At 38.9% G+C, this 27,698-nt stretch overlaps 1 protein-coding gene across 9 annotated transcripts in view; it reads right to left on the reverse strand.

Moving 5' to 3' along the window:
• Positions 1-4,254: 4,254 nt before the first annotated feature.
• The window catches only part of COQ3 (coenzyme Q3, methyltransferase), a 37,212-nt gene continuing 13,768 nt past the window's right edge, over positions 4,255-27,698 (reverse strand). For 4 of the 9 annotated variants that reach the window (XM_010602395.3, XM_010602376.3, XM_064289174.1 and 1 more), the window contains 5 exons: positions 24,794-24,946; positions 17,561-17,660; positions 15,437-15,679; positions 11,328-11,487; positions 4,255-4,896 (listed from right to left, as the gene is read on the reverse strand). In XM_010602395.3, coding sequence (XP_010600697.2) covers positions 4,676-4,896; positions 11,328-11,487; positions 15,437-15,679; positions 17,561-17,660; positions 24,794-24,946 — 877 coding nt within the window. In that variant the 3' untranslated portion in view covers positions 4,255-4,675. Of the gene's footprint in view, positions 4,897-11,327; positions 11,488-15,436; positions 15,680-17,560; positions 17,661-24,793; positions 24,947-25,298; positions 25,390-26,141; positions 26,190-27,698 lie in introns of all 9 variants that reach the window. The other 5 variants (XM_023543595.2, XM_064289171.1, XM_064289172.1 and 2 more) reach the window with 3 other exon arrangements.

Below are 27,698 nucleotides of genomic sequence, written 5' to 3' on the forward strand. Positions count from 1 at the left end.
ATCAGTGAGGGTCCCAACAGGAAGCATGGCACACTCATAAGGTAATTTGTGGAAGATTTATTAATGAGACTATAAAAATATGGGTATAGGGGAACCATCCAAACTAAAGTCAACAGGCTACCTCAAATAGAGGGAGCTAGGGGAATATATCCTAACCTCACTTTCCTTTCTCCCTCTGATTTCCTATAGAGGCTCTCCATTTGGGCAAACCAACCAGAATCCAGAGGGCATGGGAATTCATTGACTTATGTAGTCCAAACAGGTCAGCTTCCTAGGATAGAGAGCAGCTGGGGATGGGTGGGTAGATTTATAAGAGTGTGGTGGATTAAAGATGGCTGCAAATTCTTTGTTGCTCCTCCCATTGAGAGGTAGGGGTTAATTTCCCTCTCCTTGAGTTTGGGCTAGCCTTAGTGACTCAGACTTAACTAACAGATGAGGCATGACTTCCAAGCCTTGAAGCTTCTGCCTTGGTCCCTTGGAACACCTGCTTTTCTGGGTGCTCCCTCTCAAAACCCAGGTACCATGCTGTGAGAAGCCCAAGTACATGGAGAGCCCACATGTAGATGCTCCAGTGCTCAGTCCCAGCTGAACTCCAGCTTGTAGCCAGCATCACCTGCCAGCCATGCAAGAGAGCCATCTCAAATGTCCAGTGGAATTGAACATAGCTGAGTACCAGCACCAGCCAACATCTGACTGAAATGCCTGAGAGACTCCAAATGAGAACCACGTGGTTGGGCCCTTCCCAAATTCCTGAGCCACAAAATCATGAGCCAAATGGTTATTTTAGGCCATTAACTTTTGGAGTAAATTTTTACATAGCAATAGATAACCAGATCAAGGGAAAACCAGAAGTTATCCAGCCAAAGGGGTATGTGGAAGCAACACAGTCTCATTCGAATTCTGAAAACAACACTGTGGTTGTTGTGTGATTATGGGAAATGAATTGGCAGGATATTGAGGTAGTCCCAGAAAAGAGATATTGGTGCCTTGGATTAGACTGGAGCCCTGGTGGTGCAGTGGTTAAGAGTTCAGGTGCTAACCAAAACGTCAGCAGTTTGAATGCACCAGCTGCTCACTATGAGTCGGAATTGACTTAACAGCAATGTTTTTTTTTTTTTTTATATTAGACTGGTGGTGGTGGGAATAAAAAAAAGTAGACAGATTCAAGAAATTTAGATCAAATTCACAAGACAGTGGTGGATCAGATATGGAGGGAGGTGGCATAGGAAGGAGTCAAGGATGATGCCCCTTTCTGGCTTGCACAACTGGATAGTAGAGGTGCTGGTCACTGAGATGAGGAATATTGTAAGTGCAAAATTTGAGGGAAGATCACGAGCTGGGCATGGAGACGTGAAGTTCATGGTGCATCTGATATTAGTAAATTGAGATATTGATGTGTGGACCTGGAGTTCAGGACTGAACTAAAGACACAAATTTGAGAGTGATCTGGGTATCAGTGGTAATTAAAGCAAAGATGTGGATAAGGCTCCTTAAGGAGAACAGAGAAAGAAGAGGGGGTGGCCTGGAACCAAGTCTTGAGGAACTCCAAAATTCTGTAGGTAGGCAGAACAAGAAAAGTCAGTGATCTAGACTGACAAGGAGCGGTTAATCAAATACCGTGAAGGCAAGGAAATCAGGGGAAGAGAATATTTCAAGGAGGGGAGTAGATAACAATATCAAAGGAGTAAGATGAGAGCTAGAAATGTTCTTTAGGTATAGTCAATTGGAGGTCATTTGTGACTACAGTAAGAACTGTTTCAACAAAACAATGATGGAGAGAGCCAGATCAGAGTGAGTTGAGAAGTGAGAGAGTGACAAAATTGGGATAACTCTTTCAATGAATTTGGCTGTGTTGAGTAGGATAAAGAATCCTATCCACTTTTCCAGATTTTTTTCCCCCAGTTTTCAGAGTATTTGCTTGAGGACCCCAAATCAACAGACATTGACAAATGAATACGTAAAACATATGAGATTAAAAGTGAAAAAGGCTACAAAGAGTTGACCTTCTAGATGGGCCATATACTTTCAATACATGTTTGTCACATTCTGCCAGCAATCGCTGTAAGTATCCTTATATATAGCACCCAGACTTTCAGAAACAGCTATAGACTCGTATCAAGAGCCATAAAATATATGCCAGCCGGCCCCTTTAATTATAAAACTGTTAGCTAAAAATGGAAATTTCCGTAACTGAGTTTTTAAACTGAGTTAAAAAAAAATCCTTTCTGCTTAAAAAACAAAAATTCCATAAAACATTCATGAAACTATCCAACATAATTTGAACTTCTTGATTTTAATGTTCAAATCCAAATCCAGACATACTTAACAACTATTTGCTTTTGACAAAGATTTAAAGGAAAAAAAAAAAATTTATCTTCCCAAATATAAGTGGTATGAAACTATATTTGGTTTTCTTCAGTCAGAAGCATAACTGCCTTTAGCTAAAAGCAAATAAAAAGAAACACAGATGATACTAATTCCTTTAAATTAAAAGTTTAACATGAGGAAATGCTCATGATCATTAGCCCTTAGAGAAATCCAAACCAAAACTACAATGAGATTCCATCTCACTCCAACACGGCTGGCATTAATTCAAAAAACACAAAATAATAAATGCTGGAGAGGTTGTGGAGAGACTAGAACACTTATACACTGCTGGTGGGAATGTAAATTGGTACAACCACTTTGGAAATTGATTTGGTGCTTCATTAAAAAGCTAGAAATAGAACTACCATATGATCCAGCAATCCCACTCCTTCAACTATATTCTAGAGAAATAAGAGCCTTTACATGAACAGATATATGCACACCCATGTTCACTGTAGCACTGTTTACAGTAGCAAAAAGGTGGAAGGAACCACGGTGCCCATCAACGGATGAATGGATAAATAAATTATGGTATATTCACACAATGGAATACTATGCATCGATAAAGAACAATGACGAATCTGTGAAACATTTCATAACACAGAGGAATCTGGAAGGCATTATGCTGAGTGAAATTAGTCAGTTGCAAAAGGACAAATATGTATGAGACCACCATTATAAGAACTCGAGAAATAGTTTAAACAGAGAAAAAAGTATTCTTTGATGGTTATGAGAGTAGGGAGGGAGGAAGGAAGAAGGGTATTCACTAATTAGATAGTAGGCAAGAACTATTTTAGGCGAAGGGAAAGATAACACACAATACAGGAGAGGTCAGCACAACTGGACTAAACCAAAAGCAAACAAGTTTCCTGAATAAACTGAATGCTTCAAACGCCAGGGTAGCAGGGGTGGGAGGTAGGGGACCATGGTTTCAACAGACATCTAGGTCAACTGGCATAATAAAATCTATTAAGAAAACATTCTGCATCCTACTTTGGTGAGTGGTGTCTGGGGTCTTAAATGCTAGCAAGTGGCCATCTAAGATGCATCAATTGGTCTCAACCCACCTGGAGCAAAGGAGAATGAAGAACACCAAAGACACAAGGTAATTATGAGCCCAAGAGACAGAAAGGGCCCCATAAACCAGAGACTACATCAGCCTGAGACCAGAAGAACTAGATGGTGCCTGGCTACAACTGCCGATCACCCTGACAGGGTACATAAGAGAGGACTCCTCGGGAAGCAGGAGAGCAGTGGGATGCAGACCTTAAATTCTTGTAAAAAGACCAGACTTAATGGTCTGACTGAGACTAGAAGGACCGCAGAGGTCATGGTCCCCAGACCTTCTGTTAGCCCAAGACAGGAACCATTCCCAAAGCCAACTTTTCAGACAGGGATTGGACGGGACTATAGAACAGAAAATGATACTGGTGAGGAGTGAGCTTCTTGGATCAAGTAGACACATGAGACTATGTGGGCAGCTTCTGTCTGGAGGGGAGATGAAAAGGCAGAGGGGAACAGACGCTGGCTGAGTAGACACAGAAATAGACAGAAGGAGTGTGCTGTTTCATTAGGGGGAAAGCAACTAGGAGTATATGGCAAGGTGTACATAAATTTTTGTATGAGAGACTGACTTGATTTGCAAACTTTCACTTAAAGCACAATAAAAATTAAAAAAAAAAGGTTACAGTATATACATATGTTTTATACATGCTCAAAAATAGATATGTAATCTGTAGAATGAAATAAAATATATATATCCTAGCTTTATAACAAAGGCTGAGAACTTAAGCTCCTAGACCACAGAGTATCCTGGGCAAAACTTTTTTATTCATAAAGTTTTCAATAATCCCTTGAAAGTAGCTATTAGATATAAACAACAAAAACTTTTGTTCAAAGGTTTTAGCCCTTTTTATTGATCTTTTTTTTTTTTTTTCCATGATTCTCAATCCAAAAATCATCTACAGACAGTTCTGAGGTTACAACCAACTAATATGGAAACTCATACTTACCCCCTAACGTTATGTAAATTTGCCCTCCTCACTTTGAAATGATTCAACCAACCTCTACTCGCAGCAAATTCTTCATCACAACCACCTTCACTTGCTGCACGTGCAGGTTTTAAATCACTGAAAAGGCTTCGAGCCTTTTCTTATGCTAAAGTAAGGCTAAATAAGAACCTGTTCCAACTTACATGCAAATTTGACTTAAAGACATAAAGACACAGTTAGGAACAGATCTCACCGCCTGTATGTATTTTTCTGTATTTGTAAACATCAAGTCATATTATTACAGTCCTCAGAACGATTCATTTCTTCAGCTCTTCATGTGCACCTGGGTTGGCGGAGTCGTTAGCTTGGAGCCTCTCTGTCTCTCTATTCAGAAAAAACTCTGTGGGTGCTGGGGGTTCCTCCGCCTTGGATTTTACAGCATGAGCTGCATAGTTAAGACTGGTATTTTCACTCCAATGCCAGTATCCTGAGAAAGGGTTGTAGAGCATTCCTGCCACAGTTAGAACTGACAGACCATCTGAAAAAAATTAGAATATTAATACTTAATAGATATTAAAAACTTTCATGCAACTCTCCACATTAAAAGAATCCTAACTTAACAGATAAAAATACTTTGTAAGCATTTATTGCAGAGTAGAAGAACACAGACTCTAAAGCAGACTGCCTGTGTTCAAACCTCAGCTCTGCCACTTACTAGATGGTGACCAAGGCAAGTCATTTATCCTTTCTGAGTCACAGTTTTCTCATGTGTACAGAACACAGCTCACCAAGATGTTGTTAGAATTAGATGAGATGAAGTGTGTAAAGTACTTGGCACAGTGCTTGGCATTTGGCAAGTACTTAATAAACGTTAGCTGTTATTAGAAAATACCTACCAACAAATGATTGTCCGTAAAAAGCATCTTTAAAATATTTTTTCTATTTCAACAAGGTTACTCGCAGAAATCTTTAGAACTTATTACATTGCTGCAGGCTTGAACAATATTACAAATAAAATCAAGTCATATGAACAAAAAGCAAGAGAAATACATGAATCTAAGTATTCGATAGGAATACCAAAAGCCAAATAAATGAACTGATAAACCTTATTACTTAACAGGAATTCAGTGCATAAATCAAGTGCTTACTATGTGTGTAAAGCAGAGTTAGGCACTATATTAAGTACAAAAAGGAGACAGTCTTGCCCTCAAGGCCTGAAAGGGGCTAAGAAAACTCCAAAATAACCATAATAGAAGGCACACTATAAGTAACATAAAATACAGAAAAAGTGATAAGGACATACGCACACCTATGTTCACTGCAGCATTATTCACAATAGCAAAAAAAAGGAAACAGCTGACATGTCCTTCAAAAAATGAACGGATAAGCATACAATGGAATACTGTATACATACAATGGAATACTGTGCACCCATAAAGAACAATGATGAGTCCATGAAATGTATTATAACATGGATGGATCTGAAGGACTTAATGCTAAATGAAGTAAATCAATCATATAAGGACAAATATTTTATGATCCCACTTTCACACCCCTGAGCATCTGTCAGTTTGTCATACTGTGGGGGCTTGCGTGTTGCTGTGATGTTGGAAGCTATGGCACCGGTATTCAAACACCAGCAGGGTCACCCATGGTAGACAGGTTTCAGCTGAGCTTTCAGACTAAGACTAGGAGGAAGTACCTAGCAGTCTACTTCTGAAAAGAACTAGCCAGTAAAAATCTTATAAATAGCAGTAGAACACTGTCTGATATAGTACAGGAAGATGAAACTCTCAGGGTGGAAGGCACTCAAAAGACAACTGGGGAAGAGCTGTCTCCTCAAAGCAGGGTTGACCTTAATGATGTGGATGAAGTGAAGCTTTTGGGACCTTCATCTGCTGATGTGGCACGCCTCAAAATGACAAGAAAAGCTGCAAATACTCATCAATAATCGGAACGCGGAATGTATGAAGTATGAATTCTAGGAAAACTGGAAATCATCAAAAATAAAATGGAAAGCATAAACATCGATATCCTAGGCATTAGTGAACTGAAATGCGACTGGTATTGGCCATTATGAATCAGACAATCATATGGTCTACTATGCCGGGAATGACAACTTGAAGAGGAATGGCATTGCATTCATCGTCAAAAAGAACATTTCTAGATCTATCCTGAAGTACAATGCTTTCAGTGATAGGATGATATCCATATGCCTACAAGGAAGCCCAGTTAATACGACTATTATTCAAATGTAGGTACCAAGCAGTAAGGCCAAAGATGAAGAAACTGAAGATTTTTACCAACTTCTGCAGTCTGAAATTGATCAAACATGCAATCAGGATGCATTGATAATTACTGGTGATTGGAATGTGAAAACTGGAAACAAAGAAGGATCAGTAGTTAGAAAATATGGCCTTGGTGATAAAAAGATGCTGGAGACTGCATGATACAACTTTGCAAGACCAACAACTTCTTCAGGGCAAATATCTTTTTTCAACAACATAAATGGTGACTATACACGTGGACCTCAGCAGATGGAATACACAGGAATGAAATCCACTACATCTGTGGAAAGAGACGACAGGAAGACTCCATATTATCAGTCAGAGCAAGGCCAGGGGCCCACTGCGGGACAGACCATCAATTGCTCACATGTAAGTTCAAGTTGACACTGAAGAAAATTAGAACAAGTCCACAAGAGCCAAAGTACGGCCCTGAATATATCCCACCTGAATTTAGAGAGCATCTCAAGAATACTTTTTTTGTGTTGAACACTAATGACCGAAGACCAAACAAGTTGTGGGATGACGTCAAGGACCTCGTATGTGAAGAAAATAAGAAGTCATTAAAAAGACAGGAAAGAAAGAAGAGACCAAAATGAATGTCAGAAGAGACTCTGAAACTTGCTCTTGAACATTAAGTAGCTAAAGCAAATGGAAGAAATGATGAAGTACAAGAGCTGAACTGAAGATTTCGAAGGGCAGCTCAAGAAGACAAAGTATTATAATTACATGTGCAAAGACGATGAGTCAGAAAACCAAAAGTGAAGAACAGGCTTGACATTTCTCAAGCTAAAAGAACTGAAGAAAAAATTCAAGCCTCAAGTTGCAATACTGAGGGATTCTACAGGGAAAATATTGAATGACACAGGAAGCATCAAAAGAAGACGGAAGGAATTCACAGTCATTGTACTAAAAAGAATTGGTCAACGTTCAATCATTTCAGGAGGCAGAATACAATCAGGAGCAGATGGTACTGAAGGAAGAGGTCCGAGCTGCACTGAAGGCACTGGCAAAAAAGAAGACTCCAGGAATTGATGAAATACCAATTAAGATGTTTCAACAAACGGATGCAGCACTGGAAGTGCTTACTTATCTATGCCAAGAAATTTAGAAGACGGCTACCTCACCAACCAACTAGAAGAGATCCATATTTACGCCTATTCCAAAGAAAAGTGATCCAACTGAATGTGGAAATTATCGAACAATATCATTAATATCACCCCGAAGTAAAATTTTGCTGAAGATCATTCAAAAGCAGCTGCAGGGGTACATTGACAGGGAGCTGCCAGAAATTCAAGCCAGATTCAGAAGAGGATGCGGAGCCAGGAATATCCTTGCTGATGTAAGATGGGTCCTGGCTGAAAGCAGAGAACACCAGAAAGATGTTTACCTATGTTTTATTTACTATGCAAAGGCATTGGACTGTATGGATCATATCAAATTATGGATAACATTGCGAAGAACAGGAATCCCCGAACACTTTATTGTGCTCATAAGGAACCTGTACATAGATCAAGAGGCAGTTGTTCGAACAGAACAAGGGGATACTGTGTGGTTTAAAGTCAGGAAAAGTGTGTCTCAGGGCTGTTTCCTTTCACCACACTTATTCAATCTGTGTGTTAAGCAAATAATCTGAGAAGCTGGACTCTATGAAGAAGAATGGGGCATCAGGATTGGAGAAAGACTCATTAACAGCCTGTGTTACGCAGATGACGCAACCTTGGTTGTTGACAGTGAAAAGGACTTTAGGCACTTGCTGATGAAGATCAAAGACCACAGCCTTCAGACCTCAACATAAAAAAAAACGGAAGTCCTCACAACTGGACCAATAAGCAATATCATGATTAATGGAGAAAAGATTAGAGTTGTCAAGGATTTCATTTTACTTGAATCCAACAATCAACACCCATGGAAGCAGCACTCAAGAAATCAAAAGATCCACTGCATTGGGCAAATCTGCTGCAAAAGACTTCTTTACAGTGTTAAAAAAGCAAAGATGTCACCTTAAGGACTAAGGTGCGCCTGATCCAAGCCATGGTGTTTTCAATCACCTCATATGCTTGCAAAAGCTGGACAATGAATAAGGAAGACCAAAGAAGAATTGACACCTTTGAACTGTGGTGTTGGTGAAAAGTACTGAATATACCATGGACTGCCAAAAGACGGAACAAATCTGTTTTTGAAGGAGTGCAACCAGAATCCTCCTTAGAAGCAAGGATGGAAGGACAACATCTCACATGCTTTGGACATATTATCAGGAGGGATCAGTGCCTGGAGAAGGACATCAAGCTTTGTAAAGTAGAGGGTCAGCGAAAAAGAGGAAGATTGACACAGCGGCTGCAATGATGGGCTCAAGCATAGCAACGATTGTGAGGATGGAGCAACACCAGGCAGTGTTTCATTCTGTTGTACACAGGGTCGCTATGAGTCGGAAGCGTCTTGATGGCACCTAACTGCAACAACTCTTCCATAAGAAGACAAGAATAGATATATATACACAGACCGATGTCCATTGGTGGCTACCAGGTATAGGTGTGGGGGCGAGGAATCACTCTTTAGAGCATAGATACTTGCTATTTTTGGTGATGGGAAAAGTAGCACCAAATGTGGGTGTAATGAGCACAGTTTGACCAAAGTAAACAATGCCACTAAGAAGTGCAGAAGAGAAAAGGATATCTGTGCTAAAGAATACAACACATACAATTTGTCAACAACACCAAGAATAACAAAAAATTAGTGTATGGTCACATACGTATGTGTACAGGTATATATATGTATTGGTAGGTACAGGTGCGTACATATGTGTGTATAAATAGAAATATCTATATGTATGTGTACATACAGATATGTGTTTACTTACATATATTCACAGAGGACACAGTTACAGATGCTTCTCGTACATAACCAAACAGCTTGTGAGATGGTTTCCTAGGTTTGAAGGCTTAGGACCTTAGTCTCATGAGACAACTCAGTCAACTGGCATAATTTAGTTCATAGAGTTCAAGTCTGCATCCTAGTGAGGTGAGTAGCATCTAGGGTCTTAAAAGCTTACAAGCAGCCATCTAAGATACAACTATTGATCTCTACTTGTCAGAAGCAAAAGAGAAAGAGGGAAGCCAAAGTCTTAGAGAAGAAACTAGTCTTAGAGAAGAAAATAGCCCAAATGAGCTACAGCCTCATCTACCCTGAGACCAGAAGAACTAGACGGTGCCTGGCTAACACTACTGACCATTCTGATCAGGACCACAATAAATGGATCCTGACAGAACAGGAGAAAAACATGGAACAGAACTGAAATCCCTAAAAAGCCCAGACTTACTGTACCAGCTGAGATGAGATGACTCTCTGAGACTATCCCCTTGAGCTACTCTTTAAACCTTGAACTGAAACTATCCCCTGAGGTCACCTTTTAGCGAAATGACAGACTGGCACACAAAATAAAGACTATAACCCACGAGTACAGTGATCCATTAAAAAACCATCTATACAAGACTAAAACGATCAACCATTACTCTAAAGCAAAGATGAGAAGAGAAGATAAGGGGGCTGGGAAAGCAGACTACTGGAAATGGAACAACAAGAATGCAATTAAAGAGAATGTTGACGCATCGTGAAAAATGTAACTAATGTCAGTGAATGATTTGTATAGAAATTGTCAAATGGGAACCTAATTTGCTATGTAAACTTTCATCGAAAACACAGTAATATATTATTTTTAAAAAGTGATAAATTCAAAATATATCTGAGTGTGGAGAAATCAGGAAAAATAATGCATAAAGATAAGCTGATACAAGCAGCCTCACTAGGGCAAACTGAGGATGTACAAGTAATAGACATTTGTATCTCATCCTTAAGCAAGCGAAGAATAAACAGCCAAAAGGTATTCACTGATATCTACTATTTGCCTGGCCACAGGTGCAACAGGTGAGAGAGAGGTGGTATCTAATATATAATCATGACTTCAGGGAGTTTATGACCTATTTGATGAGATGAAACCAATATCCAAAAAATAATGGGTCTATTCAGTTACGTGCTAGGTTGTGTGATTAAAAATTATAGATGCCGTTTTAGTTATCTAGTGCTGCTATAACAGAAATATCACAAGTGGATGGCTTTAACAAACAGAAATTTATTCTCTCACAGTTTAGGAGCCTCGAAGTCCAAATTCAGAGTCCCAGCCCTGGGGGAAGGCTTTCTCTCTCTGACTGCTCTGGGGGAAGGTCCCTGTCTCCTTTCAACATCTGTGAGCCCAGCATTCCTCAGAAATCTTCATGTGTCTTGGCATCATTCTTCCCCGGGGTCTAGGAGCTTCTCAGCTCAGAGACCCTGGGTCCAAAGGATCCAATCTGCTCCTGGCTCTTCTTTCTTGGTGGTAATGAGGTCCCTTTCCTCTCTGCTTGCTTCTCTCTTTTATATTTCAAGATACAACCTAATCCTGTAGACTATGTACTACCTCATTAACATAACTGCCTCTAATCCTGCCTCATTTACATCATAAAGTTTAGGATTTACAACACACAGGATAATCACATCAGATCACAAAGTGGGGGACAACCACAGGATACTGGGAATCATGGCCTAGTCAAGTTGACACACATTTTTGTGGGACACAATTCAATCCACAATAGACGCATAAAAGTTCAGTTAGGCCTTGTAAACTGAAAAAATTCTTTTTCATACTTACTTGATTCCAGAATGCTCTCTAGCTTTTCAGGTGAAACAAACTTCTCCCATGTATGAGTACCTTTTGGTACAAGACCTGCAATTTGCTCTGCAAAAACAATTCCCAAGGCATAGGACAGCTGTGTTTTGTTGATTGTAGTAATGAATAAAGAACCACCAGGCTAAAAAAAATATACATCAAAGTAAAATTTAAAAGGTCAGGAGTATCAGTTAGATAAAGGCTTGGCTTCCTCTTTCCCTGCCTTTCTTAGTGCAAAGTATGATCAAATGTAATTTAACAAAAAAGTGTTTTCTTATCTTGGAAAATTCATTATTAAAGGCAGTCTTCTACAGATGCATTCACTGTAACAGTTCATACAACTCTTAAACTCATACATTACTGTGGTTTACGTACATTACACACATTCTCTTTTCAAGTTCTTCATAATAAACTCAAATACTTTATAATAAAAATATAGAAAGAGGTCAGGCTCCTTTTCCTTGTTACATGTGCACATTTACGTTTTCCCATATGTCAACACTGTTTCCTCTTGAGTGTACAGACCTCAGGGGAGTGCTGAGTCTGCCTAACTTGTTTGGGATAGCATAGAGCCACAGAGCTTGTGCCAGAGAGCAGTTCCAGTAAGTGCTCCCCCCCCAAAAACAGTAATGATTAAGTTTTGTAAGTTTTTTTTTTTTATTTCATTTGTATAAATTATATGAAGAGATCAAGATAAGCATTTATGGGACTGTTTAGTTTGCAATTTTTAAATTACTATACTTACAGAGTTGCATATATTTACTCCCACCAACAGCAAGGACATTAACACCTCCTCCCTCTTCTACACATTCTATTACCCCAATGGGGATAATATGTCAAAGATTCCCATGAAAACATTCATATTACTATAGACAAGATATGTGTGGCACTGATGGGTGGTACTGGAGAGAATGGAGAGAAAGGAAGAGAGAAGGAGATAATATATCTCAAATACCACCTAAACCAAAAATAAAAAACACAGGAGGAAGGCTTGAAGTATTAGAATGTGCCCCTAAGTAAAAAGTGAAATACCACACATTACATCATTACATATTGTGAATTTTCTCTCTAAAACACTAATATTCTAAAATATCTTACTAAAAATCACTTAAAAGTAACTAATCTCTGTTCTACAAAATCTTATTCTAAGGAAATGGTGGCAAGCAACGGTCATAGAGACCCTATAAGACAGAGTAGAACTGCCCCATACAGTTTCCAAGGAGTGGCTGGTGGATTCAAACTGCCAACTTTTTGCTAAATGCTTAACCATTGTGCCTCCAGGGCCACCAGGGCCCCAATCTGTGTTCTACAAAATCTTATTCAAAGGAAGTGGTGACAAGCAATGGTCATTAAAAAAAAAATGGTATTCACATTAAAACAAAAATTGGCTTTAAAGCCTACAATGCCAGCATTTCTCATACATATGAAAGAACGCTCATTCATACATAATGACTCTGACACACATCACAAAAATTAATAATTAAGTACTTGTGCTTGGATAATAGAAACTAAACCGAATAAAATTCCATTTCAGAGGATAACACCAAGAAACTGTCACAGATTGGAGGAGACATTGCAACTAAATGCAAAGTGGAATCCTGGATTGGATCCTACAACAGATAAAGGACTTCAGCGAAAAAATGACAAAATTTGGTAAGGTCTGTAGTGAAATGAATGGTATCTAGCCAACATTAATTTCTTAGTTTTTTGTTCTACTTTATATAAACACACACACATTTATTACTGTACTTTAGATGAAGGTTTCAGAACAAACTAGCTTCTCATTAAACAGTTATTACACGTACTGTTTTGTGACACTGGTTACCAAAACCATGACATGTCAACACTCTCCCTTCTCGACCTTGGGCTCCCTATTACCAGCTTTCCTATCCCCTCCTGCCTTCTAGTCCTTGCCCCTGGGCTGGTGTGCCCCTTTAGTCTCTTTTTTTTTTGGAGGGGGGGGCAGTGGGGGGCTGTTTAATCTTTGACTTAAGGGTAAAACCCAGGAGTACTTCATTACTGAGCTAAAAGGGTATCCGGGTGCCATACTCTCAGGGTTTCTTCAGTCCCAGTCGGGCTGGTAACTCTGGTCTTTTTTTGTGAGTTAGAATTTTGTTCTACATTTTTCTCCAGCTCTGTCCGGGACCTTCTATTGTGATCCCTGTCAGAGCAGTTGGTGGTGGCAGCTAGGCACCATCCAGTTGTACTGGACTCAGTCTGGTGGAGGCTGTGGTAGTTGTGGTCCATCAGTCCTTTGGGCTAATTTTTCCCTTGTGTCTTTAGTTTTCTTCATTCTCCCCTGCTCCCGATGGGTTAATTTCTCAGTTTTGAGAAATGTACCACGGTTATATACAAGTCTGGTACTAGGGTGAGGTAAGTGAGTTGTCTAATGGACAAAATTTAAGGAGGTACTCACTCAGTGCTGCGCAAGTGCAGGATCAGGACCCTACAGGGACTGCCTCCTTAAATTTTCTGCCCTAGGCACCTAGCTTGTCTCACGCTAGTCCCTGCTCTGGTTATGTGAGATGTTAACATAAGGGGAAACAGGGTGAAGGGTATGTGGGAAAACTCTATTATCTTTGCAACTCTTCTATATATCTAAAATTGTTTAAAAACAAAGAGTTAAAGAAATTTGGAACCACACTCAGAGGCTGAAGTCTGCAAATTATATAGGCATAAAAATGTAATGGGAAGAACCACACCTGGCATTAAATGATCTAGCCTTAAGTCCCATTTACTGGCCCAGCGATCTATGATGACATCTCTCAAATCCTGAGTCCTCATTGGCAAAGGAGGTGATAACAATGCCTGACTTACCTTCCTTACCTGTTTGTAAGTAAAATTAAATGAGATCATATGTGTGAAGTACTCTCTTATAAGCTGAAAACTGTTATACATATATCACATGCATAGTTATTTAACAAATACTATTTGTTAAGTAAATTTAGGATAAATTTACTTAAATTTGTTAAGTAAATTTATGGCACAGTGGTTAAAGCGCTTCGCTGCTAGCCATAAGGTTTGAACCAACTGCAGCTCCGAGGGAGAAAGATATGGCAGTCTGCTTCCATAAAGATTTACAGCCTTGCAAACATTATAGGTTGGTATGAGTCAGAATCAACTCAATGGCAGTGAGTTTTTAATCCAAATCAATTTTTTGGTAATTTCCATTCAATGTCTATTAGCTGTTTAATCCAGAATGGAAAAATACTGCTCTAAATTTATAGTTTTCCAATTTTTTAGCACCAACACTTTACAATGTCCCTGGGAATCAAGATACCAACAGAAGCCCAAGAGACAGAAAGGGCCACATAAACCAGAGACTACATCAGCCTGAGACCAGAAGAACTAGATGGTGCCTAGCTATAACTGATGGCTGCCCTGACAGGGGACACAACAGAGAACCCCTGAGGGAGCAGGAGAGCAGTGGGATGCAGACCTCAAATTCTCATAACAAGACCAGACTTAATGGTCCTACTGAGATTAAAAGGACCCTAGAGGTCACGGTCCCCAGACCTTCTGTTAGCCCAAGACAGGAACCATTCCCAAAGCCAACTCTTCAGACAGGGATTGGACTGGAATATGCGATAGAAAATGATACTGGTGAGGAGTGAGCTTCTTGGATCAAGTAGACACATGAGTCTATGTGGGCAGCTCCTGTCTGAAGGGGAGATGAGAGGGTAGACGGGGTCAGAAGCTGGCCGAATGGACACAAAAATAGAGAGTGGAGGGAAGGAGTGTGCTGTCTTATTAGAGAGAGAGCAACTAGGAGTATATAGCAAGGTATATATAAATTTTTGTATGAGAGACTGACTTGATTTGTAAACTTTCCCTTAAAGAACAATAAAAAAAAAAAAAAGATACCAAAGAATACTGGAAAAACCCAGTATTGACGGCCAACTTGAAATACGAAGCCTAGGGGCAAGGACTCTCCAGCAGAGATGCTGTCTCTTAATACTGGCTTCCCAGTTCCTCCTTCCCTAAACCTTGCCCACTGGTCTGCTAAGGTATTATGGGACAATTTATTGCTATGGACATATGCACATATGCAAAACAAAAACAAACAAATAAGTAAACTCTGTAAGTCTTACTTTTAACACTCGACAGCAGCACTGTATAAATGTTTCTAGATCAAGCACATGTTCTACAACCTCAGAAGCTACGATGGCATCAAATGTTTCTATGGTTTCTTCCACAATCTCTTCCAGAGAACATGCTCTGTACTCTATCCTCTTAGCCAGGACTGGATCAAATGATTTATGATGTTGTGCTGTTTTAATGTTCTCATCCACAGGATCGATTCCAATAACTGAAGCCCCGAGCCGACCTAGAGGCTAATGGCATAAAAAACTGTTACCCTCAGGAAGAAAACAGAACGCGTTAGCAATAAAATTTTATCAAAAATTAAACAAGATCAGTCATGAGGTGGTTTATGGGTACGTGGGGGCTCATTACATCATTTTCTCTAGTTTGCATATGTTTGAGATTTTCCATCGTAAAAAGTTCAAAAGTGAGAACAACAATCAAAACAAACAAAAAAAAAAATCAAGAGCCAATTGAGAACAACAAATCAAAATAGTCTGTATTTTCTCTAGATATATTTACATGCACACAGTAAAGTTTTAACGTATTTAAAGTGTAATAAATGCAATATGCTATTGTAAAAACAGCAATTTCTGAGATCTTCAAATTTTCTAAAGAACAGTTTTTCTTAATAGATCTTCTGTGACTGACTAGAAATGACTTAGTCAATATTTTCAACTTTTATATTTAATCACTACCCATGACATACTCAAGTTTTTAAAAATAGTTTTATTTTTGATCAAAACTTGCCTAATTGTTATACTGTGTTAGTCAATACGCTACATGTACATATCATTATTTTTAACGTTAGAGCCGTAAAATCTGCAACAACAAATTGAGCAGACTGCAGAATATGCATAAGATAATCTTGCTCATTTACAATTTGATATACCACATTTTTTTTTATCTTTTGTAAAATAATATTGTGTTTTAGGTGAAAGTTCACACAGAAAATTAGGTTCCCTTTTAACAATTATTGTACAAATTGTTTTCTGCCATTGGTTACAATTTTTACAATGTGTCAGCATTCTCATTATTTCCATTCTACTTGTTCTGTTTCCATTGATTTAGCTTCCCCTCCCCCTCCTTGCCTTCTCATCTTTGCTTTTGGGTAAATGTTGACTGTTTGGTCTCACATAGTTAATTGTTTAAGGGAACACATTACTTGCGGGTGATACTGTTTATTTTATAAGCTAATCTATTGTTTGGCTGAGAAGTGACCTGCAGAAATAGCTTCAATTCCAAGTTCAAAAGGTATCTTAGGGCAATAGTCTTGGGGGTTCCTCTAGTCATTCTCAGTCCAGCAGGTGTGGTCATTTTTAGAAATGATACACTACATATTCTTAATTCTAAGGGATGTATTTTTACATATTTTAACTTTCCTGAAATTTGCAATAGTCCACTGCCAGTTGAGGAACGTGCGGCTGTGCACGTAAGAACTCAGCTGGGGGTCAAAGGCCTCCGTTAGCCTCACGGTCAACTAGGCTGAACTGTGGGCCTTGACAATACCATATTCCAATGAATCATAACTGGCATTTGCATCCCACCTTGTTCCTTAAAATATCTTACAAAGATTAGGTTATGATGCAGTATTAAAATGAAAGTCATTGTGTTGAGAGAAAAAAATGCAAAATAGAATCACAGGGCATAAATTTACTATACACTGAGCAATATTCTCCACAGGAAAAACGACTACTCTTCCAAATACTCAAAAGCACCTAAGAAGGGAAGAGCCCCCTAAGCAGGCAAAACTCCATTAGGTTTTGTCACTGAAGCAAGTACAAAAGGAAGACTTATCACTGCATTTAAACCACGGGAAACTGCCTAATCTCTTGGGAGGGAAGAGATTATAGAATTGCTAAAACCTGTTATCTGAGCTTTGTTATTCGAATGACCTATGTTACATTTTTGTTTAAAAAAAAGGAAACTCATCACTATATTTTTCAGAATTACTAGATTTAAAAATAATAATTAAAAACATGTATTACTTTTGTGAACAAATAAAATATACACACTTATTTTTTTTTGTGAACAATATTGTTTGTTAAAAAGATCAATGAGGCATAAACCCACTCCCTGTCAAATTTTTCTTCCCCAGTTAAAAATGGGAAAAAGCTATATCAGTTTCTTACTTCAGTTAACAATCCACCACCACAGCCAACATCGAGAATCTTCATTCCAGACAAAGGTTTTCCTGGCTGGTGATCAGTAACCGTTTTCAAAAGATTGTCTCTTTAAAAAATTCAAAACACACAAAGACAAAGGATTAATTTTATAAATGAAAAGTCTTAAAAGTGCATAATTTCAAGGAAATTAAAGCATCCATTTGAAATGAGTTGATATTTTTGGATAAAAAAATTTTTTTCATTTTCCACATTAAATGACTCATATTTAATTTATGAAATATTTTCAGTAATCAAAAGAGGTTTAAAGTAAAATTGAAATAATCTAGTAGTAACTATGATTTATTATTTTAGTAATAATATAAAGGAACCTAGTTTAGATTAACAATTTTATTTGCAAGGAGCCCTGGTGGCACAATGGTTAAATGCTCAGGGGCTAACTGCAGGTCACACTTTGAACTTACCAGTGGCTCAGAAGGAGAAAAGATCTTGCAACCTGCTCCCGTAAAGATTATAGCCTAGGAAACTCCATGGAGCAGTTCTACTCTGTCATATAGGGTCGCTGTGAGTCGAAATCAACTCCATAGCACACGACGACAAGAATTTTATTTGCTTGAGAGACCATGGCACCTGAGACATCTATTAACTATGTTGTCAGCACTTGATAGACCCCTTTGATGTCAGCAGTAAATGGGTTACTTTATAGAGTTTAGAAGAAGTAGATAGGAGACCTATGTTTTTCAGGATTTCTCTATATTCCCTTCTAAACTGAGTCTCTTTTAATCTTCTAAATTAGAGGTATTTTCACATGTGATCACGTAAACAGGGATTCATATCAAGTAAACGTAATTCTAAGACAATCATAGTAATACTTTACTGCACATGAACATGTGCACCTGCACACACACATTCACATAAACCAAAACCAGACGCCGGTCAGGTCTATTCCCACTTATGGCGACCACAAGTATTTTAGAATAGAACTGTACCCCATAGAGTTTTCAATAGCTGTGATCTTTCAGAAGTACAACACCAGGCCTTTCTTCTGAGGCACCTCTGGGTGGATTCAAACCACCAACATTTTGGTTAGTAGCCTAGCACTTAACCATTTGTGCCACCCAAAGATTCCTCATGCTCGCACAGGTAGATATATAACTAATGGTATTGTAAATTAACCTTTTAAATTGGGACTATATTTGTATTTAAATTATACTTATATTAAAATTGGTACTATATATAACAAGAATATTTTTTATCGCTATTGAAGTCTGATCCCTTCTTTGCACAGCAGCCCAAATAACTCTTTTATAGCATAATTTAGATTATATTACTTCCCTTCAATGCCTTCCAATTATACTCAGATTAAATATCAACTTCTAACCATAGCTTGTAATGCTCTGGGTGATCTGTTTTAGTGTGATGTCTACATAAAGGTGTTAGAAGAGAGTATGTAGTTCTCAAACTTGAGTTTGCATCAGAATCACCTGGAAGGTTTGTCAAAACACAAATTGCTGACCTTTAGATTCTGACTCAGTAGGTCTAGGGTAAGACCTGCCAATCTGCATTTCTAATGAGTTTCCAGGGGTACTGATGTTGCTGACTCAGGGCCCATACTCTGAAAGCCACTGATCTAGCCTAACAGAATAACATTGCCTGCTTTTCTCTGCCTTAGTGTTTCAGTGATTCACTAATTCAGTGGAAAGAAAAAGGGTGCCAATTTTCTCTTCTTGGCACACTGGTTCTGGATGTACCAGCAAAAATCAATCAGAAAGTTCCTTGAGGGCAGAGCCTATGCCTGATATTCTCAGTGTCTATTACAGTGGTTTGCCCATAATGGCTGCTCAAAAGCATCTGATGAACAAATGAAGAATTTCTTAAAAATTCAAGCCCTGATGAGCCCTTGTCTCTATCTCCCACAGCAAACTGTAAATTCCTGAAGCACATGAACTATGTTTTGTTCATCTTAGTAGCTTTTACAGAGTCACCCCTAAGTTCTGCACAAGGTAAGTTCTCAATATATATTTGTTGGATGGAACTATCTCAGCAGTATTCCCTTTACCAGAACTACCAATGGTCAAAAAGGCCACCGCAGAGGAGGTGGAGCCAAGATGGAGGAATAGACAGACACTTCCCACGAACCCTCTTTACAACAAAGACCTGAAAAAACAGGTGAAATGAGTATATCTGTGACAAGCTGGGAACCCTGAGCATCAGAGACAAGCTTAGACAATGAACTGAGGGGCAGGGGGAGGAAGAGACCGTTCAGAAGTGGAGAGGAGTTACCGGACCTGAATCGCGGGGGAGCCCTCAGGCACCATTTCCAAAGCGGTGGCAGCGGCGGCGGACTGATACTAGCGTTCGGCTGCAGTTTCCTCAGGGAGAAGCAGGGAGCCTCACAGCCTACTCACACCTCCACAACTGGAGAAGAACGGCGCTCCTGACAAAAGCTAAGTACTTGCGTACATTTTACCGCGTCCCCCACCCCCAAGCCGGCTTCAGTGGCTGAATCCCTGGGCCTGAGATAGGTCCTGTTCAGCACCTACAGCCATCCTCCCGACCTTGGGGAAGGAAAAAATTTATAATTGGGGGTAAAAGATAATTTGCTAGCTCCATTAACGGGGGGAGCTCAGGACATAAGCAGCTCCTGTCCAAGCATAAACTGTCTGTGGACCTTGACGCCTTTCCCTTCTGCATGGACCTGTGGGGGCCTATTTCGGGAGAATAGGCCCTTGTTGGCAGACTCCAACCATTTCAGCTGTGCAGTGGACAGGTGGGTGTTTGACGTTTGGCATTGCTTTACCTATTAAACAAGGTCCTCACCTACCCACATTAGGGACCTAAGGACTGGTAGCTCCACCCAGGTCACCTAGCCACCCGTGACAGGGGTCCAGGAATAACTGGTACCTCCCAGTCCTTACAACCAAAAACTTTAGGTGCCCATGATCCGTCTGCAGAACCCACCCACCTGCACACTCTGGAGAACAGGGGCGCGTTTTCCTCAGAGACACTTGGGGGTCGGTTCTCAGCCCCCTGCCTTGTTCAGAGTGTGACCCCCTGCTGCAATCAGATACCAGTATATACACCAATCCCCCTGCCCCTCTAAGACTGTAGGACAGAGCCTGTACCACACACTTGATCAGCTACCTGGAAACCTGAGCTGAATTCATACAAGAAAACTGAATGGACTCCTAGACTGATATACCTGGTAACAGCTCTAGCCAGCTAGGAACAGGACACCAGAGCTCCAAAGGCGAAAATAATCAAGCTAGCTCACTCAAGCAACCCATAGGGGTATACCAAAACAAAACAAAGCAAGCAGCTACAACACAGTAAGCAAGCATAAATTAATACAATAACTTACAGGTGGCTTGGAGACAACAGTCAATATCAAGTCACATAAAGAAACAGACCATGATCACCTCAACAGGCTCTCAAAACAAAGAATCCAGGGATCTTCTAGATGAAAGGGCATTCCTGGAATTACCAGACGCAAAATACAAAAATTTAAATATACAGAACCCTTCAAGACATCAGGAAAGAAATGAGGCAATACGCACAACAATCCAAGGAAAACACAGATAAAGCAATTGAAATTAGAAAGATTATTCAGGAACATAATGAAAAGTTTAATAAGCTGGAAAAATCCATAGACAGACAGCAATCAGAAATTCAGAAGATTAAATAAAATTACAGAATTAGACAACTCAACAGAAAGTCAGAGGAACAGAACTGAGCAAGTAGAAGCGAGAATTTCTGAACTTGAAGATAAACCACTTGGCACTAATATATGTGAAGAAAAATCAGATAAAAGAATTAAAAAAATGAAGAAACCTTAAGCATCATGTGGGACTCTATCAAGAGAAATAACCTACGAGTGATTGGAGTACCACAACAGGGAGGGATAACAGAAAATACAGAGAAAATTGTTGAAGATTTATTGGCAGAAAACTTTCCTGATATTGTGAAAGATAAGAAGATATCTATCTCATCGAACTCCACATAACGTAGGTGTGAAAAGAAAGTCACCAAGACATATTATATTCAAACTTGCCAAAACCAAAGATAAAGAGAGAATTATAAGAGCAGCGAGGCATAAACGAAAAGTCACCTACAAAGGAGAGCCAGTAAGAATGAGCTTGGACTACTCGGCAGAAACCATGCAGGCAAAAAGGCAATGGGATGACATATTTAAAAAATTGAAGGAAAAAAACTGTCTGCCAAGAATCATATATCCATCAATAAAAAATTTTTTTTTTTTTTTTTTATTGATACTGTCTCTTAAATATGAAGGTGAAATTAAGACATTTCCAGATAAACACAAGTTTCAGGAATTCGTAAAAAACAAACCAAAACTACAGAAAATACTAAAGGGAGTTCTTTGGTTAGAAAATCCATAGTATCAGGTATCAACACAAGACTAGAACACTGGGCAGAGCAATCAGAAGTCAACCAGACAGGGAAATCCAAAAAAAACAAAGCAAGATTATTAAAAAAAAAAGGCCCAAAACAAGCTAACAGTGATGTTATTATATAAGAGGACAACATTAAAATAATAAAGAGGGACTAAGAAATGTAATCATACACCTTCCATATGGAGAGGAAGACATGGCGATACAAAGAAATAAAAGTTAGTTTTAAATTTAGAAAAATAGGCGTAAATAATAAGGTAACCACAAAGGAGACAAACTATCCTACTCATCAAAAGAAAATACAAGGGAAAAAAAGAGACTCAGCAGAAACAAAATCAACAACAACAAATATGAGGAAAAGACAATATATGAAGAAAATCTACTCAGCACATAAAAGAAACTGTCAATACACACAAAAAAGACATCAAAACGACAGCACTAAATTCATGCCTATCCATAACTACCCTGAATGTAAATGGACTAAACGCACCAGTCAAGAGACAGAGAGTGGCAGAATGCATTAAAAAACAAAATCTATCTATATGCTGCCTACAAGAGACACACCTTAGACTTAGAGACACAAACAAACTAAAACTCAAAGGATGGAAAAAAATATATCAAGCAAACAACAACCAAAAAAGAGCAGGAGTGGCAATATTAATTTCTGATAAAATACACTTCAAAACTAAATCCATCATAAAGGATAAGGAAGGACACTATATAATGATTAAAGGGACAATACACCAAGAAGATATAACCATAATAAATATTTATGCACCCAATGACAGGGCTGCAAGATACATAAAACAAACTCTATCAGCATTGAAAAGTGAGATAGACAGCTCCACAATAATAGTAGGAGACTTCAACACACCACTTTCAGTGGAGGACAGGACATCCAGAAAGAAGCTCAATAAAGACGCAGAAGATCTAAATGCCACAATCAACCAACTTGACCTCGTAGACATATACAGGATACTCCACCCAACAGCAACCAAGTATACTTTCTTTTCTAGTGCACATGGAACATTCTCTAAATAATAAACGTTGGAGAGGCTGTGGAGAGATTGGAACACTTATATACTGCTGGAGGGAATGTAAAATGGTACAACCACTTTGGAAATTGATTTGGTGCTTCCTTAAAAAGCCAGAAATAGAACTACCATATGATTCAGCAATCCCACACCTTGGAATATATCCTAGAGAAATAAGAGCCTTTACATGAACAGATATATGCACACCCATGTTTACTGCAGCACTGTTTACAATAGCAAAAAGATGGAAGGAACCAAGGTGCCCATCAACAGATGAATGGATAAATAAATTATGGTATATTCACACAATGGAATACTACGCATTGATAAAGTACAGTGAGGAATCTGTGAAACATATCATAACATGGAGGAACCTGGAAGGCATTATAAAAACCCAGTAAAACCAGTGCCCTGGAGTCGGAAGGCATTATACTGAATGAAATTAGTCAGTTGCAAAAGGACAAATATTGTAAAGACCACTATTATAAGAAATTGAGAAATAGTTTAAACTGAGAAGAAAACATTCTTTCGTGGTTATGAGATGGGGGAGGGAGGGAGGGTGGGAGAGGGACATTCACTAGATAGTAGATAAGAACTACTTTAGGTGAAGGGAAAGACAGCACACAGTACAGGGAGGTCAGCACAATTAGACTAAACCAAAAGCAAAGAAGCTTCCTGAATAAACTGAATGCTTTGAAGGTCAGCGTAGCAGGGGCAGGGGTCTGGGGACCACAGTTTCAGGGGACATCTAAGTCATTTGGCATAATAAAATCTATTAAGAAAACATTCTGCATCCCACTTTGAAGAGTGGCGTCTGGGGTCTTAAACGCTAGCAAGAGCCATCTAAGATGCATCAATTGGTCTCAGCCCACCTGGATCAAAGGAAAATGAAGAACACCAAGGACACAAGGCGATTATGAGCCCAAGAGACAGAAAGGGTCACATGAACCAGAGACTACATCATCCTGAGACCAGAAGAACTAGATGGTACCCAGATACAACTGATGAGTGCCCTGACAGGGAACACAACAGAGAACCCGAGGGAGCAGGAGAGCAGTGGGATGCAGACCCCAAATTCTCGTAAGACCAGACTTCATGGTCTGACTGAGACTAGAAGGACCCCAGTGGTCTTGGCCCCTAGACCTTCTGTTGGCCCAGGACAGGAACCATTCCCGAAGCCAACTCTTCAGGCATGGATTGGACTGGACAATGGGTTGGAGAGGGATGCTGGTAAGGAGTGAGCTTCTTGGATCAGGCGGATACATGAGACTATGTTGGCATCTCCAGCCTAGAGGGGAGATGAGCAGGTGGAGGGGGTTAGAAGGTGGCAAAATGGACACAAAAAGAGAGAGTGGAGGGAGAGAGCAGGCTGTCTCATTACGGGGAGAGTAATTGGGGGTGTGTAGCAAGGTGTATGTAAGTTTTCGTGTGAGAGACTGACTTGATTTGTAAACTTTCACTTACAGCACAGTAAAAAAAAAAAAGGCCACTGCAGATCCTTTGCTATAAAATGACTTTGATGCCACAAGATCCTAGTTTCCTTTCACAAAGATTTAATTCTAATTATCCTCCTAACATAAAAACTACTTCAAGTTAATTTATGAAAGCAGCCTAGAAATTGGGAGACATTTAAAAAAAATTAATAGTTTGAAACAATGGACACTGAAGAGCATTTCCAAAGTAAACTTAAAATGCAGCATTTTGAACCTAGGTATCAACTAAAAGACAAATGTACTCAAAAGAAGATGAATTATTTAAAAAAGTTGTATTTAAAAGACATAGAGTTTCTAGAATGTTACCTAATAAATGGCACTCTTAGGTCATTCATAGAATGAAGAGGTGCATATGTTCCTTGCTCATCCCACCACCTGTGAGCCAGGGTCCGGAAGGTTTTTACTTCATTGCTGTCTACGGTGGTTTGTGAAGTACTGTAGAGTCTTGTCACAGGGTACCTAAGGGGTCAAAATGAAGAGCCAGGCAAATACTACTGTTCTTAAAAATGAAACATTAGATACACTATTTGGAAAGATATTCTTATTTACAATTTACTAAATTCTAAATATATATATTGCTCAGTTTTGATGCTTTAAAATCAAGTTTTATTGTAATCACATTGCTTATAATTTGTAGATTCACAGATGAAAAAAAATTAGTTTGCTTTCAAAGCAAGTTAAACAGAACTTTATAAAACTTGGCCTTATGGGTCACATCTAATAATAATAATAATAGTAGTAGTATTAGTAGGAATAATAATAATTAGAAAAAAAAAAAAAACTAATTGCCATCAAGTCAACTTCAACTTACGGTGGCTGGATGTATATCAAAGTAGAACTGTACTCCATAGGCCCCTGGACACTCTTTTAACTCAGTACTGAAGTTACTCCTGAGATTCACCCTTTATCCAAAGATTAGACAGGCCCATAAAACAGAATGAGACTAAATGGGCACACCAGCCCCAGGACAAGGACAAGAAGGCAAGAGGGGACAGGAAAGCTGGTAATGGGGAGCCCAAGGCTGAAAAGCAGAGAGCGTTGACATGTCATACGTGGGGTTGGCAACCAATGTCACAAAACAATATGTGTATTAACTGTTTAATGAGAAACTAATCTGCTCTGTAAACCTTCATCTAAAGTACAATAAAAAAAAATATGTTAGATACACAAATCAATAAACATTAAATTTTGGGAGAAAAAAAGAACTGTACTCAATAGGGTTTTCAATGGCTGATTTTTCAGAAGTAGATCACCAGGCCTTTCTTCCCAAGCACCTCTCGGTGGCTTGACCTCTAACTTTTCAGTTAGCAGCCAAGTGCTTTAGCCATTTATACCACCTAAGCACTTCAATAATAGTAACAGCTACTATTTATTGAATACTTACTAAACACTAGGTACTATTTAAGAGCTTTGCATACATCATATTATTTATTTCTCCCAACAACTCTATGACATGGGTACTATTATCATCTCAATTTTACAGATAAGAAAATGGAGGCACAGAGAGATTCAGTAAGTGGTAGAACCAGGATTTGAACCCAGTTGCCTCTAGCTTCTCTCTACTTCTACTGCTATCACCCTTGTCTAAGCTCCCATCATCTCTTGTGTGAGCTATTATGCTAGTCTTCTAATTAGAAGACTGGCTGCTTCCTACCTCATCCCCCTCCAATCTGTCCTCCAGGATGCATCCAGAGTGATCATTCTGGAAAAATAATTTGATAATGTTATTTTCCTGCTTAAAATGTTTCCATGTTTTCCCAGTGCCCTTACGGAAAACGGAGCCCTGGAGACACGGTGGTTAAGAGCTATGGTGTTCCATGGCTGTTATCCAAAAGTCAGCGGTTTGAATCCACCAGCTGCTCCTTGGAAACTCTATGGAGCAGTTCTACTCTGTCCTATAGAGTTGCTATGAGTCGGACTTGACTCGACCACAATGGGTTTGGTTTAGGAAAAATACCAAAATACTCAGCATGGCCTACAAAGCTCTGAATTATTTAGTCCTTTATTTCCTCCCTCTCTAAACTCATCTCCCACTACTCTCCTCATCCCCCCACTCCAGCCATGCAGGCCTTCTTTCAGTTCTTTGAACTGGTCACACTGGCTCCTTCCTGAGGCACTTTGTGTATGTTGATCCCTCTGTCTAAAACATTCTTTCCATTTTCTCACGCTGCCCTCCACACACATCTAATTAATTCTTTCTCATCCTTCAGATCTTAGCTTAAATGGAATGTTATCTAAGAAGTCTTCTTTAATGCACAAAACTGCATCATGTTCCCGTATTTTAACTTGTACATTACTTTGTACTTCTTCATGGGGCTGTGTGATCATTTGGCCACGTTTACCTCCCCTGTAGACCATAAGCACTATGAGAGCAAGGAGGGATTATCTCGCTCACCATTTTATCCCTAGTGACTAGCCGAGTTCCTGGAATACAGTCAGTACTCAGGAAACGTTTGTTGAATGAATAATATGAAGGAGAAGGTCCAGAAAAGTATATACTTTGCTTTAAAAACATTTTTTAATCAAATGGGATTAAAAAGGGACTAAACAGGGATTGGACAGATTCTATACCCAGTTCCACTGCACAGTACATTATGGGAACTCCTCCAAAGGTCTACTTGGGTAAAAGAATAAGTTGTTAAGTTAGAAAAGCTAATGCCATTCAATTTTTTACCATCTTTCTTAGCTATACATGCAGACTAAATTCTATATTCACTACTTTTTATCCTTTCAAGATTGAAATGTTATTTTTCTTTTTTTATTGTGGTAAATATACATGTAACAAAATACTTACCATTCATTCTGCTCTAATATTTATATTATCTCATGAATATTACCCTTCTTTTTCATGCTTAATGCAAGCCTCAGTGATGAAGGACTAACTTACAATAAAAAAAAATAATAAAATAAAAAAAAAACAAACTTACAATAGATAACAGTAAGTGACTGCAAATGATTTCACTCATCCAGTCTCAAAGGAGCTTGTTTAAGAGAACAGTAGGAGCATGCACTTGGAAAACAGAGCTCAAGTCTCAACACTATGCAGAATTTTTCACAAGGTTATAAATTAGTTTATAAAATACAAATAGACATTATTTTGGTTCAATATTACTACCTAGATATACTTATCCCTCTTGCCATATTTTTGTTGTACCTAACAAGCACTGAATTATTTGCATCTTGTCATAAGGATGACGAAGTAACAGTACTT

Source organism: Loxodonta africana, chromosome 1 (assembly GCF_030014295.1).
Source record: "Loxodonta africana isolate mLoxAfr1 chromosome 1, mLoxAfr1.hap2, whole genome shotgun sequence".
NCBI lineage: Eukaryota > Metazoa > Chordata > Mammalia > Proboscidea > Elephantidae > Loxodonta > Loxodonta africana.